General features: G+C 39.6%; 1 protein-coding gene across 2 annotated transcripts in view; it reads right to left on the bottom strand.

The window, feature by feature from the left end:
- pisd (phosphatidylserine decarboxylase) overlaps positions 1 to 15176 on the bottom strand; it is a 185360-nt gene that overhangs the window by 146865 nt on the left and 23319 nt on the right. Inside the window, exon 3 of one of the 2 annotated variants that reach the window (XM_041202519.1) lies at positions 14024 to 14205. In XM_041202519.1, the coding sequence (XP_041058453.1) occupies positions 14024 to 14205 (182 nt within the window). Of the gene's footprint in view, positions 1 to 14023; positions 14206 to 15176 lie in introns of those variants that run through there. The other variant, XM_041202521.1, reaches the window with a different exon arrangement.

Genomic DNA, 15176 nt, shown 5'->3' with positions numbered 1-15176 from the left:
AAAGCAAAGGTGCATAATTATAATTGCATGAACATATGGAAACTATTGGCCAGTGCATTAGGTAGGGAAGGGGCACAAAAAAAGACTCTCTTTTGTCAAGTTCATATTGTTCCATTTTACATATAGCCTGAAAATCCTCAACAGAACAACTAGCTGGACTACACTTCAATCAGAACTGATTTAAAGTGATAGCCTGACAGTGGAGTATGTTAACTTACAGTCTAAAACGAGAACGTGGGCACAATGTCTCAGAACCTGCTGTAAGACCACACATGCATCAATTCAGCTTCCACATTACCTACTGATGCAGTCCATCAACACACTTCAAAACTCACTTTCTGCATGCAGGCAATTACACAAGCTATAACAGATAGCATACATATATGATTGGATGAAATGCTACCCTTTGCTGGTTGTTAAGGTAGTACACAAACCAGTTTGGAGAAGTTGCATCCAAATTCTATCGGGGCATCACAGCAAACTGACTTGTGCTCAAATTGTGGGCAATGAAAATGAGTAGGGAAAGAAAGAACAAAAGTAAAACATTGTTGGTGTATGCAATCAATGGATGTACACCAGGGCGCTCTTTTACAATGGATAATGAAGCAGTATACTTTGGGAAGAGTAAGGGAAATGTATCTTGCATCTAACTGCATTCAAAGTGCCCAATGTCGACACGACATATTCAAAAGTTTTCCATTTCCAACCTTATATTTATCAACAAACACAAAAATATACCAAAATGTACAAATCAACCCAAGCACATTGAGCCCACAGCATGTACCATTTACAGGGTGCACTGCGGCATTTCAACAGCACTTTCCTTCTCTGCAAAGTCTATCATTAGGGAGGAAAAGAGCAGCACTGCCATGCAAACATCTCCAAATTGTCCTCCAAGTCTCTCACTCTGGCATGGGCATGGATCACAATTCTTCCATTGTCGTAAAATATATGCTGGCATTCCCTAACAAACACCACCACAAGAACAGCAGCGGTTCACTAAGACCCACCATCATCTTTGGGCAATTAGGGACACACAATAAATGTAGCCGGTGTAGGCCAGATATCACCCACGTCCAGAGAACTAAAAAAGGGTAAATTAGTATCTCTAGTAATTTAAAAACAAAAGTTGAAGCTAAGTTAAAATGGAAGGTGATTTCTCATTATAGTTCAAAATGGGGGACAGAAAGATTTGGAACTCGGTCTTGCTCTGGGTGCAAATTATATACTTTACTACATACTTGTACATAGGTAACATGAAACATTAATTACTCCATTATTCACTGAGTATAAGGAATAGGCTGAATGAATTGCAGGCACATATTCAACGTGGAGCATATGACATGGCAGCAGTTACTGAAAGACGGCTGCAAGACAATCAGTAACATTCGCACCACACAAGGAGCTCACCAACAGTCCTTCGACAGCACCTCCCAAACCCATGTCCTCTACCACCTCGAAGGACAAGGGCAGCAGACACATGGGAAACACCATCGCCTGCAAGTTACCCTCCAAGTTACACACCTTCCTAACTTGGAAATATATCACCGTTCCTTCACTGTCGCTGGGTCAAAATCCTGGAACTCCCTTCCTAACAGCACTGTGGGTGTACCTACACCACATGGACTGCAGTGGTTTAAGAAGGCAGCTCACCACCACCTTCTCAAGGGCAATTAGGAATGGTCAATAAATGTTGGCCTAGCCAGCGATGCCCACATTCTGTGAATGAAATAAATAAGGACTTGGAACTAAATATACCAGGTTATAAAGATGGGGAAAATAATAAATAGGAAGGAGTAGAAATAATGGTTACAGAGCAATTAAGTCAGAGTCATGTATAGCACAGGAGGCAGCCATTCACCCCATTGAGTCTTTGCCCAGTTCCCCGTAGAGCAATCCAATCAGTCCCACTTCCCCTGCTTGGTTCCCTTAGTCCTGCAAGTTTATTTTCTTCAAGTGCCCATCCAATTTTCTTTTGAAATCATTGATGAGAGAAAAGAGACTTTATAGGTTAAATTAAGAAATTTTAAAGGATTCAAGACTGCGGTGGGAGTTGTGTATAGGGCCCCCGGTAGCAATTGTGAAATGACAGATTTTACGAATGCAAAGATTACACAAGCACATAGCAAAGGCAGAATGGTTTTAAAGAAGGATTTTAATTTTTATACTGAGAGAAGCTGACACACTCATGTCAACAAGGTAGCTAATTTTGAGTGCGTTCAGGACAGTTTTCTGCAACAATATGTCTCTGAACTAGCAAGGGGGCAGACTATTTTAAATTTAATAGTGTGTAATGAGCCATATTTAGTTAACGGCTTAATGGTGTGAGAACATTTACCTAACAGCGATCATATTATGAGTTCAATTATGTGTTTGAAAGGGTGAAGGGGAGAAACAGGAAACAGCTACTAAGCTTCTAGATTTTAAGTAAGGCTGACTTCAAAGGGACGAGCCAGAGAAGGCCACAGTAAACTGGGGAATTCTGTTAATGGATATAATGACATAAGATCAGTGGAAGATATAATTTGATACAGAATCAATTTATATTCCTAAGGGGCAAGAGCTCTACTTTTAAAAAAAACACCGTGGGCATCTAAAGAGGCAAGGGATAACAGAACTAAAAGAAAAAGCACACAAAAATAGCACAGATTCTAGCAAACAGGAAACATACAGAAGAACAGCGAAGGGCGACAAAACAGATAAGAGCTACAGAGTGAATATGGAAAAAACCTGCAAAGGACATCAAAATAAAGATAAAACCTTTACAATATTAGAAAAAAAAAAGCGGTGGTTAAGAGCAATGTCTGCTCCTTGAAAACTGATTAACAGTATAATAAATGAAAATAAGGAAATGGAAGACATTAAATCATTAGTTTGCTTTAGTATTTACAGTAAAGGAAGAGGACAGCATATCATGGAATTTAATATTGAATCAGAGACAGAGACTCACCATAGTTAAAGTAAGCAAATTAACTGAAGAAGTGAAGAAAATAATGGCACTAAACAGTGACAAATCCCCAGGACCAGATCGTTTCCATTCAGGGCTTTAAAGAAAGGAGGAGAGAACATTACAGATGCATTAACTATGAGCTTCCAAAGCTATTTTGCTTCAGGACCTATTCCTTTAGATTGGAAAATTGCAAGACTTAGATGACTGGATAAAGAGCCACATATTCAAATTTGCCAAAGACACAAAGATAAATTAATAGATTACATGAACAGTCAAATGGATTTCAATATAGAAGTCACTCACTTTGGATCCAGAAAGTACTCTGATCTGTTGTTTTGAAGTGGTAAAAAGCTAGTAAAAGTGCAAGTCCAAAGAGACTTAGGGCTCTAGATCATCAAAATATATCAGGCTCAAAAAGTCTAATGGAACATTGGCATTTATGTCTAGAGGACCTATACACCTATACAAGGTGTTAGGAGTGTGTCAGTTACACAAAACCTTGGTCAGACAATACAAAGTTACTGACAGTAGTTCTGGACACCACACATTAGGAAGGATATATTGGCTTTGGAAGGATTGCAGCATAAATTTACCAGAAAGATACCTGGATTCTGAGACTTAAGTCACAAATCAGGGTTTCATTCTCTGGAATTTAGAAGGGGTGATTTAATTGAAGTTTTCAAGATATTAAGAGGAACTGATAGGGTAGATAGAGACAAACATTTTCTACTGGTTGGGGAATCTAGGACTATAGAATCAAAATTAGACCCAGGCTTTCAGGATGAAGTTCAGAAATCTTTCTACATGCAAAAGGTGGTAGGGGTTTGGACCTCTCTTCTGCCAATGGCAGCTGATGCTAGATCAATTAATTATTATTTTTTATTGATATATCTTTGGGTAACAGAATCTAAGAAATACAGAACAAAGGCGGTATATGGAGGTAGGCCACAGATTGAATGCCAGGAATGTCCCAAGGGGCTAAATGATTTATTCTTGTTCCTACTGTGCATTTTGTTGTCTAGTCCCTTGGATGTTGTGAGATTCACTTCAAAGGCTCTCATGATCTCATAGTAAAGGATTCTCTAGGGAAGAGTGATCATAGCATGCTAGAATTTCAAGTTCAGTTTGAGAGCGAGAAACTTGAGTCCCACACTAGTGTTCTGGAGTTAAACAAAGGTAACTACATAGGCATGAGGGCAGATTTGGCCCTAGTGGACTGAGCAGGGAGGCTACAAGGTAGGACAGTTGATGAACAGTGGTAGATATTTGAGATATTCAATTCCTCCCAAAGTAAAATATATTCCAAAGAGGAAGAAAGATGGTAAGAGGGGCAAAAAGCATCCAAGGCTAAGCAAGGAAGTTAAAGATAACAAAGGCAAAAACTAAGGCATACCAAATTGCAAAGGTCAGTAGCAGGCTGGGAGATTGGGAAACTTTTAAAGATCAACAAAGGGTTACTAAAATAAAAAAGAGCAAAGGTAAATTATGAAAGAAAACTAGCGCAAAATGTAAAAACTGATAGCAAAAGCTTCTACAAGTATATAAAAGGAAAGAGTGTGGCTAAAGTGAATGTTGGTCCCTTGGAGGATGAGACTGGGGAGTTAATAGTGGAGAACGCAGAAATGGCAAAGGCGCTTAATCAATATTTTGCCTCCATTTTCATGGCAGAAGACACTGGTATCACCCCAATAGTAGCAGGTAGTGCAGAAGGTATAGAGAAGGAGGAACTTAGAACAATCACCATCACTAGAGAAAAAGTCGTGAGCAAACTATTGGGATTAAAGGGTGAAACAAGTCTCCAGGATCTGATGGCCTACATCCTAGGGTCTTAAAGGAAGTGGCAGCGGAGATAGAGGATACATTGGCTATAATATTCCAAAATTCCCTGGATTCTGGAAAGGTTCCAGTGGATTGGAAAAATGCTAACATTTCATCAACTGCCCTTATTCACAAAGGTGGGGGCAGGGGCAGGGAGGCAGAAAGTAGGAAACTATGGACCAGTTAGTTTAACGTCTGTTGTTGGAAAATTGTTGGAATCCATTATTAAGGAAGTAGTAATGGGGCATTTAGAAAGTCAAAATGCAATCCATCAGAGTCAGCATGGTTGTATGAAGAATAAATAGTGTTTGACTAACTTGCTAGAGTTCTTTGAAGATGTGACAAGCAAAGCGGATAATGGGGATTCTGTAGATGTAGTATATCTGGACTTCCGGAAGGCTTTTGATAAGGTTTTGCACAAAAGATTAATACACAAGATAAGATCACATGGAGTTAGGGGTAATATATTAGCTTGGATAGAGGATTGGCTAATCAACAGAAAGCAGAGAGTTGGGATAAATGGGTCTTCTTCTGGATGGCAAGCTGTAACTAGTGGGGTGCCACAGGGTTCGGTCCTTGGGCCCCAACTATTTACAATCTATATTAATGACTTGGATTCAAGGATAGGAGGTACTATAGCTAAATTTGCAGATGACACCAAAATAGGTGGGCAAGTAAGTTGCAATGAAGAAATAAGAAATTTACAAATGGATATGGACAGGTTAGGTGAATGAGCCAAAATTTGGCAGAAGGAGTTTAACGCGGATAAGTGTGAGGTTATCCATTTTGGTCGGAAGAATAAAAAGGCGACTTATTATTTAAATGGAGAGAAATTTCAGAACGCTTCAGTGCAGAGGGATCTGGGTGTCCTCGTGCATGAATTGCTGAAAGCTAGTATGCAGGTACAGTAGGTAATAAGGAAGGCAATTGGAATTTTGGCATTTATTGCTAAAGGAAGAGAGTATAAAAATAGGGAAGTGTTGTTGTAACTGTACAAGGTATTGGTGAGACCGCACATGGAGTACCGTGCATAGTTTTGGTCCCCTTACTTGAGGAAGGATGTAGTTGCATTGGAGACGGTTCAGAGGAGGTTCACTGAATTGATTCCAGAGATGCAGGGCTTGTCTTGAGGAGAGATTGAGCAGTTTAGGCCTATACTCACTAGAGTTTAGAAGGATGAGAGGAGATCTAATTATATAAGATGCTAAAGGGGATAGACAAAGTAGACATGGAGCGGATGTTTCCCCTTGTGGGGCATTCTGGAATGAGAGGCCATAGTTTTAGGCTAAGGAGTGGTAGATTTAAATCAGAGATGAGGAGGAATTACTTTTCTCAAAGGGTCGTGAATCTGTGGAATTCACTACCTCAGAGTGCAGTGGATGCCGGGACACTGAATAAATTTAAGGAGGAGATAGACAGATTTTTAATTAGTAATGGGTTGAAAGGTTATGGGGAGAGGATGGGAAATTGGAGTGGAGGCTGAAATGAGATCAGCCATGATCATATTGAATGGCAGGGCAGGCTCGAGGGACTGAACTGCCTACTCCTGCTCCTAGTTCTTATATTCTTATGTTAAGCTGCATCAATGCTATGGGGTTGTCCTGTAGCCTTAGTGCCAGCCTGTGAAGAACTAACTCCATCAACAAATTGAAAATTGTGTCACATACTTTTGTCACAACTTTAAGGTCTAAGGAAAAGGCTGTCATCTCCTTTTCAGATAAAAGAACAATGTTCAGGGACGTGGGCAGAGGGGAGAGTGGTAGTACCTGGGTACCTGAAATGCTCCTTAGGAGAGCCAGCGTGGGCACAATAGGCTGAATCCCTGCCTTCTGTACTACAATGATCCTACAATTTTTTTAGAGATTTTGTAGCTTGTACGAAACAGGGTTCTGAACAGGGCACACTAACCCTTTGTAAAATCATTCTGATTTCATTGTTCTAATTTGTTGCTGCTAGTTTTGGAATTTAGTATCATACTATTGTTTTGCTTGTAAATAATTTAACTGTAAGCATTGGTCCAGTAACATTAACTCCCACCTTGAAAAGTGATGGGGAAACACACATTCTCCAGTAAGTAATTTACCACAATTTAGGGTCAACTGTGAACCTTGGAACATGTTAACGTGAACACAACAGTGAATCAAACAAATTCCAGTCTTACGTAACAACTGTCCAGCTGCAAATACAAAGTATTTATAACATGGCTGCCACAACACAGAAACTAGAGGAAATCTTCAACTGCCTTAGACTGTAACTCTAGAGTCTAGACAATTCCCTCATGTGAAAGCTGTTATGTGCAGGAAAAACTGCCTCATCCTGGGGGTCACCACACCTCACACCGCAAACCTTGGAAAGGTTTTTCAACAACTTTATCTGTCCCTCTGCATACCATTTACATGTTATTCCAGCACTTGAGAGGGTGAATAAAAATATGACCACAGCCCACATTGAAAGGATTTGATTAACAGCTCATCAAAACCAAATGGTTATACTTGTACCCTGGTTATGCAAATTAATTTGAAGAAACAGTCTACTTCATATAGATACAAACATTAGCAGCATTTGAAAGGGAAAGACAAAGTAGACAACAGGCAGCAACCACAATTAAGGTAATAATGAACATTTTCTTGGAAGTTTTTGTATCAGAATGATATAACAGGAAGCAATATTAGGCACACACATTATTATATCTCCAGGGCAACATTCAGTAAACATTCAGTAATCACAGTCATTTCTAAAACACTGCAATGAGCAATTTTAAACAAAAGGAACTAATGTATCAGCAAGCTACTTACACAATGGTCATCAAACCAACTAAACCTCATCACACTAATCGAACCCAAGATTTGGTTGGATGCTGCAGATTTCACGACCATACACCAATTTTCTTTAAAGGCTTACACTAAAGTTCTCCACACTGCACTGAACAGGCTTCCTGCAGATACCTGCATTTCAAAGGTTTGTGCAAAATTACTAAATATTATTTTTATGTACAGGAAGTGTGCGCACTTTGGAGTAGGGTATTTATGAATCAGCAATATCAAAGGTCACAGTGCCAACACATCATATGTGAAATGACCATAAATCAGACAGCAGCTTACAATCTTTGAAGTTTAACAACTCTTGGAGTTCCATCGACAATCAAATAAAACATAACACATGGGGGTAGGGAAAGCCCATCATTTGCCAAGGCCCACCTCCGACAGCAGATCCACCTGTTAGCCTGTCAGCTGGGAGGCCAGTGAAAGGCAGAAAATATTAAAATACTCAACTTTGGGGAGTGGGGAAAGTGAGAGAGAAGTACACACAAAAAGCACAACTAGTTGAGAATCTTTCATTTTCTCAGTAATGAGAAAGCTCCAATGTTTTATTTTCAGTCAACATTGAGGAATTAGTAGAACAGAAGCATATATTTCATCAAACTGGCTTCAAAGAGCCTTAAAATTGAACTGCATATCAACACTGCACAACTGACATCTCTTTGTACCCTCTAGGTAGAGCTTGTCCAAGTGGAAGCATGCATGCAGGTTAAGGTAGAGATCATTTCACAACTCTCGTGACAACAAGGTCCATCGCCAGGCCGAACAGACAAAACAATCCTAGCACCCAAGTAAGTACCTAAATTGTCACCACATTCTTACAAGTATTAATGAAACAAAACATCAGATACACATTAATGGTAGACGTGCCTCTTTGTTCCAGAGGACAAAACACACAATGTACAAACACATTATGCCTACAAAGAAACACTATGCAGCTTAACATACAGATTTAAAACAAATATTGAACATTAAGTGACTTATCTGTTTACAGTCAGAGCATTTGCTGCACCAGCCTGGCAACTCATTCCAAATTAAAATATAATGCTTTAGTTTTGGAAAAATAAATTTTCATAATAATTCAATCATGCAGCACCGCATTCTGTGACTTATGTTAATATATGACATCTGACAATTTTGTGCTTACATAGAGCCTTACACAAGCAAGCTCTGACTTTACAACTTGTACAGACTCCACACTCACGGCCTGGTTGAGATGGGGGTTCTGGGTTGTGTGTGGGCTTGAAAGGCAGGGCCTGCTATAGTGCCAAATCCACACATTTTGACCTGAATTACAAAAATACATTAGGGCAGTAATTTTGGGCATTCTCTGGGTTTGGAAGGGGTGAGAGTTAATGTTTACAATCCAGTGGCTCATGCTCAAAAGTGCATGGATGTCTGGAAACACGAGGAAAAAGAAACATCTTCAGTACTGATACAAAGAAAACAGAATACATTGTAAAACCTTTAAAAAATAACCAGTTACACTTTATATTTTTGATAATACATCTATCCCTCTTTTAGCACGCCCGTGTTCCCTAAAAAATGGTGCGTTAAACAAAAATAATTTTGCCATAAGGAAAACATGCAATATGGGCGGGTTACATTCTTGCCCAAAACGCTGCCCACTACCTTCCTCCCTGCTCAATGCAACCACACCAGACACAGCAAGTGTTACCTAAAGAAAAAACCTAAACTGGAGACAATTGTAAATGTATCTTTAAAACAGAAAACTGGCTGAACCAACAAAACAAATGGGGGGGTTGGACTCTGCAATCCCCCACCCCCACCCAAAATAAAAATCACAGCCAAGATAAGCTAAAACCAAGATATGCCACGCATTCTGAGTTGCCTCCATATTAGTGCAATCATAAGAAATAGGAGGAGTAGGCCATTCTGCCCATTGAGCCTATGCCACCATTCAATAAGACCATGGCTGGTCAGATTGTGGTCTTAACTCTACCTTACTGCCTGTCTTCCCATAATCCTTGTTCATCAAAAATCTGTTTAACTCTGCCTTGAAAAAGTTCAATGACAATGATCAGCTGACACTGCTCTCTAGGGAAGAGAATTCCAAAGACCTATGACCCTGGGAGAAGAAATTCCTCCTCATCTCAGTGTTAAATGGGAGACCCCTTATTTTGAAACTTTGTCCCCTCCTTCTAGATTCTCCCAAAAGGGGAAACATCCTCTCAGCATTTACTCTGCTGAGCCCCCTCAGAATCTTAGCTTCAATAAGATCACCTCTCACTCTTCTAAACTTCAATGAGTATAGGCCCAACCTTTTTTTGTAAGGCAATCCCTTCAAACGTGTAAACCTTCTTCTAATGCAAGCATATCCCTCCTTAAGAAAGACCAAAACTGTACACAGTACTCCAGGTCCAGTCTAACAATGTCCTCCATACTTGAAGCAAGACTTCCCTACTTTTATACTCCACCCCACCTTGCAGTAAAGGCCAACATTCTATTTGGCTTCCTAATTACTTGATGTACCTGCATATTAACTTTGTGTGATTCATGTACAAGGACACCCAGGTCCCTCCATATCACAACATTCTGCAATCTCTCCCAATTAAAAAATATTCTGCTTTTCCAACCTTCCTGTTAAAAAGTGACCACCTCATTTTTCCACATTATACATATACTCCATCTGTATATCCTCTTTATATCCTCCGCACAATCTGTTTTCCTATCTACCTTTGTATCACCAGCAAATTTGGCTACAATAAGTCGGTCCCTTTATCCAAGTTATTAATATTGGTTGCTAATAGTTGAGGCCCCAGCACTGACCCCATGCCACTCTGCTTGTTTCAGTCTGCCAACCTGAAAATGATCCACTGAGCCCAAATGTTTCCTGTTAGTTAGCTAATCCTTTATCATACTAATATGTCACCCTCAACACCATGACCTCCTATATTGTATAGTAACCTTACATGTGGCACCTTATCGAATGGCTTTTGGAAATCTAAAATCACTACATCTACTGGTTCCCCTTTATCCTCAAAAGGGCTCTAATAAGTTTTTCAAATATGATTTCCCTTTCTCAAAACAATGCTGTCTCTGCCTGATTGCATTAATTTTCTAAATGCCCTGCAACTACCTCCTTAATAATGGGGATTCTAGCATTCTCCAATGACAAATGTTAGGCCGACTGGCCTAAAGTTTCCTACTCTCTGTCTTCTTCCTTTCTTGAATAGAGGTATTACATTTGTTGCTTTCCAATCCAGTGAGGCCTTTCCAGAATCTAAGGAATTTTAGAAGATTGCAATCCACTTCTTTTCTAGGATGAAAGCCATCGGGTCCAGGGACTTGTCAGCCTTTAGGCCCATTAGTTTTCTGAGTACTACTTCTACTGTGAAGACAGGTACAAATACTTGTTCAAAGTCTCTGCCATTTCCTTGTTTCCCATTATTAATTCCCCAGTTTCACTCTCTAAGGGCCAATGCTTATTTTAGATACTCTTTCCCTTTTTATCTATTTATAGAAGCCTCTACTGTCTATTTTCATTTCATGCTAGTTTTCTCTCATACTCCAATTTCTCCCTCAATTTTTTTGTCATCCTATGCTGGTTTCTAAAATTTTCCTAATCTTCTGGGTTACTATTAATCTTGGCAGCACCAAACATATTTTCTTTCAATCTGATACCACGCTTAACTTCCTTAGTTAGCCACTGACGTTTGCATCATCCTCGTAGGGTCTTTCTTTCTCAACATTATATATCTTTGTTGAGAGTTATGAAATATCTCCTTAAATATCTGCCACTGCTTCACTGTCTTACCTTTTAACCTATTTTCTCATTCCACTTTAGCCAGCTCTGTCTTTATACCTTTCTAATTGCCTTTATTTAAGTTTAAGACTCTAGTTTCAGACCCACAGCCTCCATAACATGATAAAATTTCACATTCAGTTGTTCAATCTTACCTGGAAGATCCTTTACTATGTCATTAATTAATCCTGTCTCATTACACCTTACTAAAATAGCCTGTTCCCTGGTTGGTTCCAGAACATAACGTTCTGAGAAACTGTCCCAAATACGCTATGAACTCATCCTCCAGGCTACCTTTGCCAATTTGATTTGTCCAATTTATACCAAGATTAAAATCTCCCATGAGTATTACAGTACCTTTCTTACAAACCCTCTTTATATTTTGATTTATACTGCATCCTACAGTATAGCTGTCAGAGGGACTATAAACTGCTCCCACCAGTGAAAGCTTCCCTTTGCTATTTCTTAATTACCCCCAAACTGATTCTACATCTTGGTCATCTGAACTAAGATCATTTCTCACTACTGTACTGATCTCTTTCTTTATTAACAGAGCTACCCCCACCTTCTTTTTTCTCCTTCCAAAATGTCAAATGCCCGAGGATATTCAGGTCTCAGCTTTGTTCGCTTTGCAACTGTCTCTCTATGGAGTCTGCAGCCTCCCAGTTTCCCCCAGGCTACTGGCTCTGAATGAAGCAGCAATGTGGTTACCTCGTCAATGTCTTCTGAGGCAACCACTGCTGCTGTTGGAGAAATCCAGAAGCATATCCAGCTTCAAGTGCAAGGGGGGGAAAAATGAAACAGCAGCTTCATTTTTAGTTAAATTCTTTTGTTGCAAATTGGAAATGGCAAAGCTTACTTAATGTAATCCCCACTGCATTGTATTTTACTAAAAATCAGGCTGTTGTGAAACTGAAAGCAGCAAAGAGAATATTGTAAACTAGGTTAGCAATGAAACAGAATTTTGGCATGCTTCTTAATGTATGCACAGTAATAACAACTACGCTAAATTGAAAATTGAAGTTATGGCCAACAGCGCTATTTGAGTAAGTTCCCTTATATTAAAACTACTCAAACAAAAATGTGCTCTTGGAAAGCACTATAAACGAGGGATATCTGTACAGATATAAAACTAATAGCAGATAGGGAAAAACTGCCCTTCTGGCAAGCGAGTCAATAATGAAGTCATAGATTTAAAATCATTCGCAAAAGATCTAGGGGAGATGGGGAAAATTTTCACATACAGAAGCACTGACCAAAAAGATGGTGGGGCTGTTCTATAAATAATTTTGAAGTGGGGCTCGACAGGTACTTTAGGATGAAGAACCTACAGGGTTACAACAAAAAGCAGGGGGCATGGGAATAAGTGTGACTGCTCTTTTAAACAACCAGCAGAGGCATGATGGCCAAATAGCCTCCTTCTTGTGCTATAAGTCATCATTCTATAAAGACTGTTATTAAATCCCAATTGGTTATTCAAGAACAAAGTCAAGGATAAGAAAAAGCCTTGGCGCTCTGCTCCCGTATCCTTTAATGGGTAAGTAAAGCCCATTCCTCCAGTACCACATCTCTCAAGTGCCCTCACCCCCCAAATATCATCACTTTACCACTGAAGATCACTGCAGTATCCTCTGCTCCAAAGCCTTCATTTCTACTGCCCAGTATCCCAAAGCCCATATTCTCCATGGAGATCCTTTTCTCCAGTACCCTCATTCCCTTTTATCCTAGTACAGTCAAACCTTTATTGAAGCCCATCCCATAGGTACCCTTATTTTCCCACTGAAGCCCTTTTCTTTGATATCCCGCTATTCTCCCAAACCCCATTATCCCAGTACACTCACTCTAGGCTTCCAGTTCCCCAACTCTCCCATCAAATCTCTTTGGTGAGCATTTCTAAGTATACATTTATTATTTTACCTTCAGTTTCACCCTCAGTTCTTATTTTAATCGTCAGTGTTTCTGATCCTGCCCTGTCCAGTTGTAGCTCATTTCTTCTGTACCAATGTAGTTTAAAAAAACAGTAATTTAATTAAACAGTTAACCACTCACTTATTCCCATAACTTTAGGTGAACTTCTTAGTTCTATCAGAGTTCAGCCCAAGAGAGTTTCTCTTTCCTTTTCCTAGTACTACTTCAATCAATTTTTGACCAGCTGTTTCTTTCCCATATAATTTTCTGTCATGTGGTCTATTACTAGCCTATTCATGCTCTCTTCAGTATCTTCAAACTAAAGCGCCACTCCCCCATTCCACTTTTTTACCACTGTGGGATTTTTTTGTTCTATATTAGTCTATTTTCTAAACAGCAATAGGATACAAAGTAAAAAGATATAAAATAGTTTGAAAATAAATTCACTCTTCCCAGGTTATATAAGCTGCCTAGAAAGCATAAAGACAAGAGGAGACAGTGGGGGTGGGGATGAACAGCAAGTGTTACAGAAGAATTCTCTACAAAAACTTGAGGACTTAACCATAAAATCTGTACAGGATCCAAACTGAGCCAAGTGGTTTTACAATGGGATTACATCAAAGTTATCTAAAGTTTCATTCTTTAACACATGGTGGTGCTGCACTCAATTGCCATCTGATTATTTAAAGGGAGAAGATTTTGTCCTAACACAGTAAAACAAGCACCACTGATGGCGTCCAGTCACCATGCCCATTGACCCACCTGCCAGTCAGATGCTAAGCTCTCTTCCACCAGCCCTTCTAATCCACTGCGTTCGAGTTCTCGCTGCTTGTACTTATGGTACTGACAGTATCCCACATACCCGCCACTCGTGGCCACGAACACGTGCAAAGGACGAACACGAGTTACAATTCCAAAAGAGATCATCTGCAGAATCCGGTGATCTGTTTGGACCGAAAACAAGTGGCGATTAGAACGTAAGTTAGAGTAACCTGCCAACAGCCAGTTTTATCACTAGTACAGTCTTCATAAACACTATGAGCAGTATAATAATTTTTGATTTTCCAAACTTGAGTTGCACCTGGAGAGAATAATTTGAACTGCATAACACAAGAATGAAGCAGCTGATAATAATAGGTTTCGACTTGGCAAGAGGAATTTGAGGTAATTAATCAAGAGCTGCATTTGAAAAGCAACTCATTAAATCTTATCGACTTAAGCATGACTTTGCCTAAAACATATTAAATAAAACGGAACAGATGTGTAATAGAAGGTCAATATTGAGCTAAAATATCGAGGTAATCCTGCCACATTTATTGTGGCGACCACACTTAGAATAATACTATGCACAGTTCTGATTGCTACAGTACAAATAGGATATTACAGCTAGTGAAAGGATACAAAAAAAAAGAGAACCAGAATGACTGAGGAGATAGAGGTAGTGGAATATGAGGACCAATTATGTCCTCACTGGAAGGGAGAAAATCAAGAGGTGGTGTCGCAACTATTTTAGGATTGCAAGAGGGACCAGGTAACATAGATCAAGGCAAACTATTTCACCTTGTCTTGTAGAACTAGCGGCTTACACTTGAAGGGCAGGGAAGAAAGTAAATCAAAATTAATCTGCAGAAACAATATTTCAATGAGCAAGTGGTCAATCTACAGCATTGATCAATGTTCCCTCTAACTTCTGTTTGCTGTTATGCAGCTGGCTTGTTGCACTATCCGGTCCCTTTAAGATTTACACACAACCGCATGTGTGCACCTGAAAGAGAACGTTGCATGTCTGCGGCCTGTTTTTTCCTTGCATGGCACATTTCCAATTGCTGTGCTTGCAGCTTAGAGGGAACATTGGCACAGACTCTCTAGGGAAATGGTGAAAGGAGTAATTCAAATTACATAGCTCTCTTTCAGA

Source organism: Carcharodon carcharias, chromosome 13 (assembly GCF_017639515.1).
Source record: "Carcharodon carcharias isolate sCarCar2 chromosome 13, sCarCar2.pri, whole genome shotgun sequence".
NCBI lineage: Eukaryota > Metazoa > Chordata > Chondrichthyes > Lamniformes > Lamnidae > Carcharodon > Carcharodon carcharias.
Note: the sequence above shows the minus strand (reverse complement) of the source record. Positions and strands in the feature narration are given on the sequence as shown.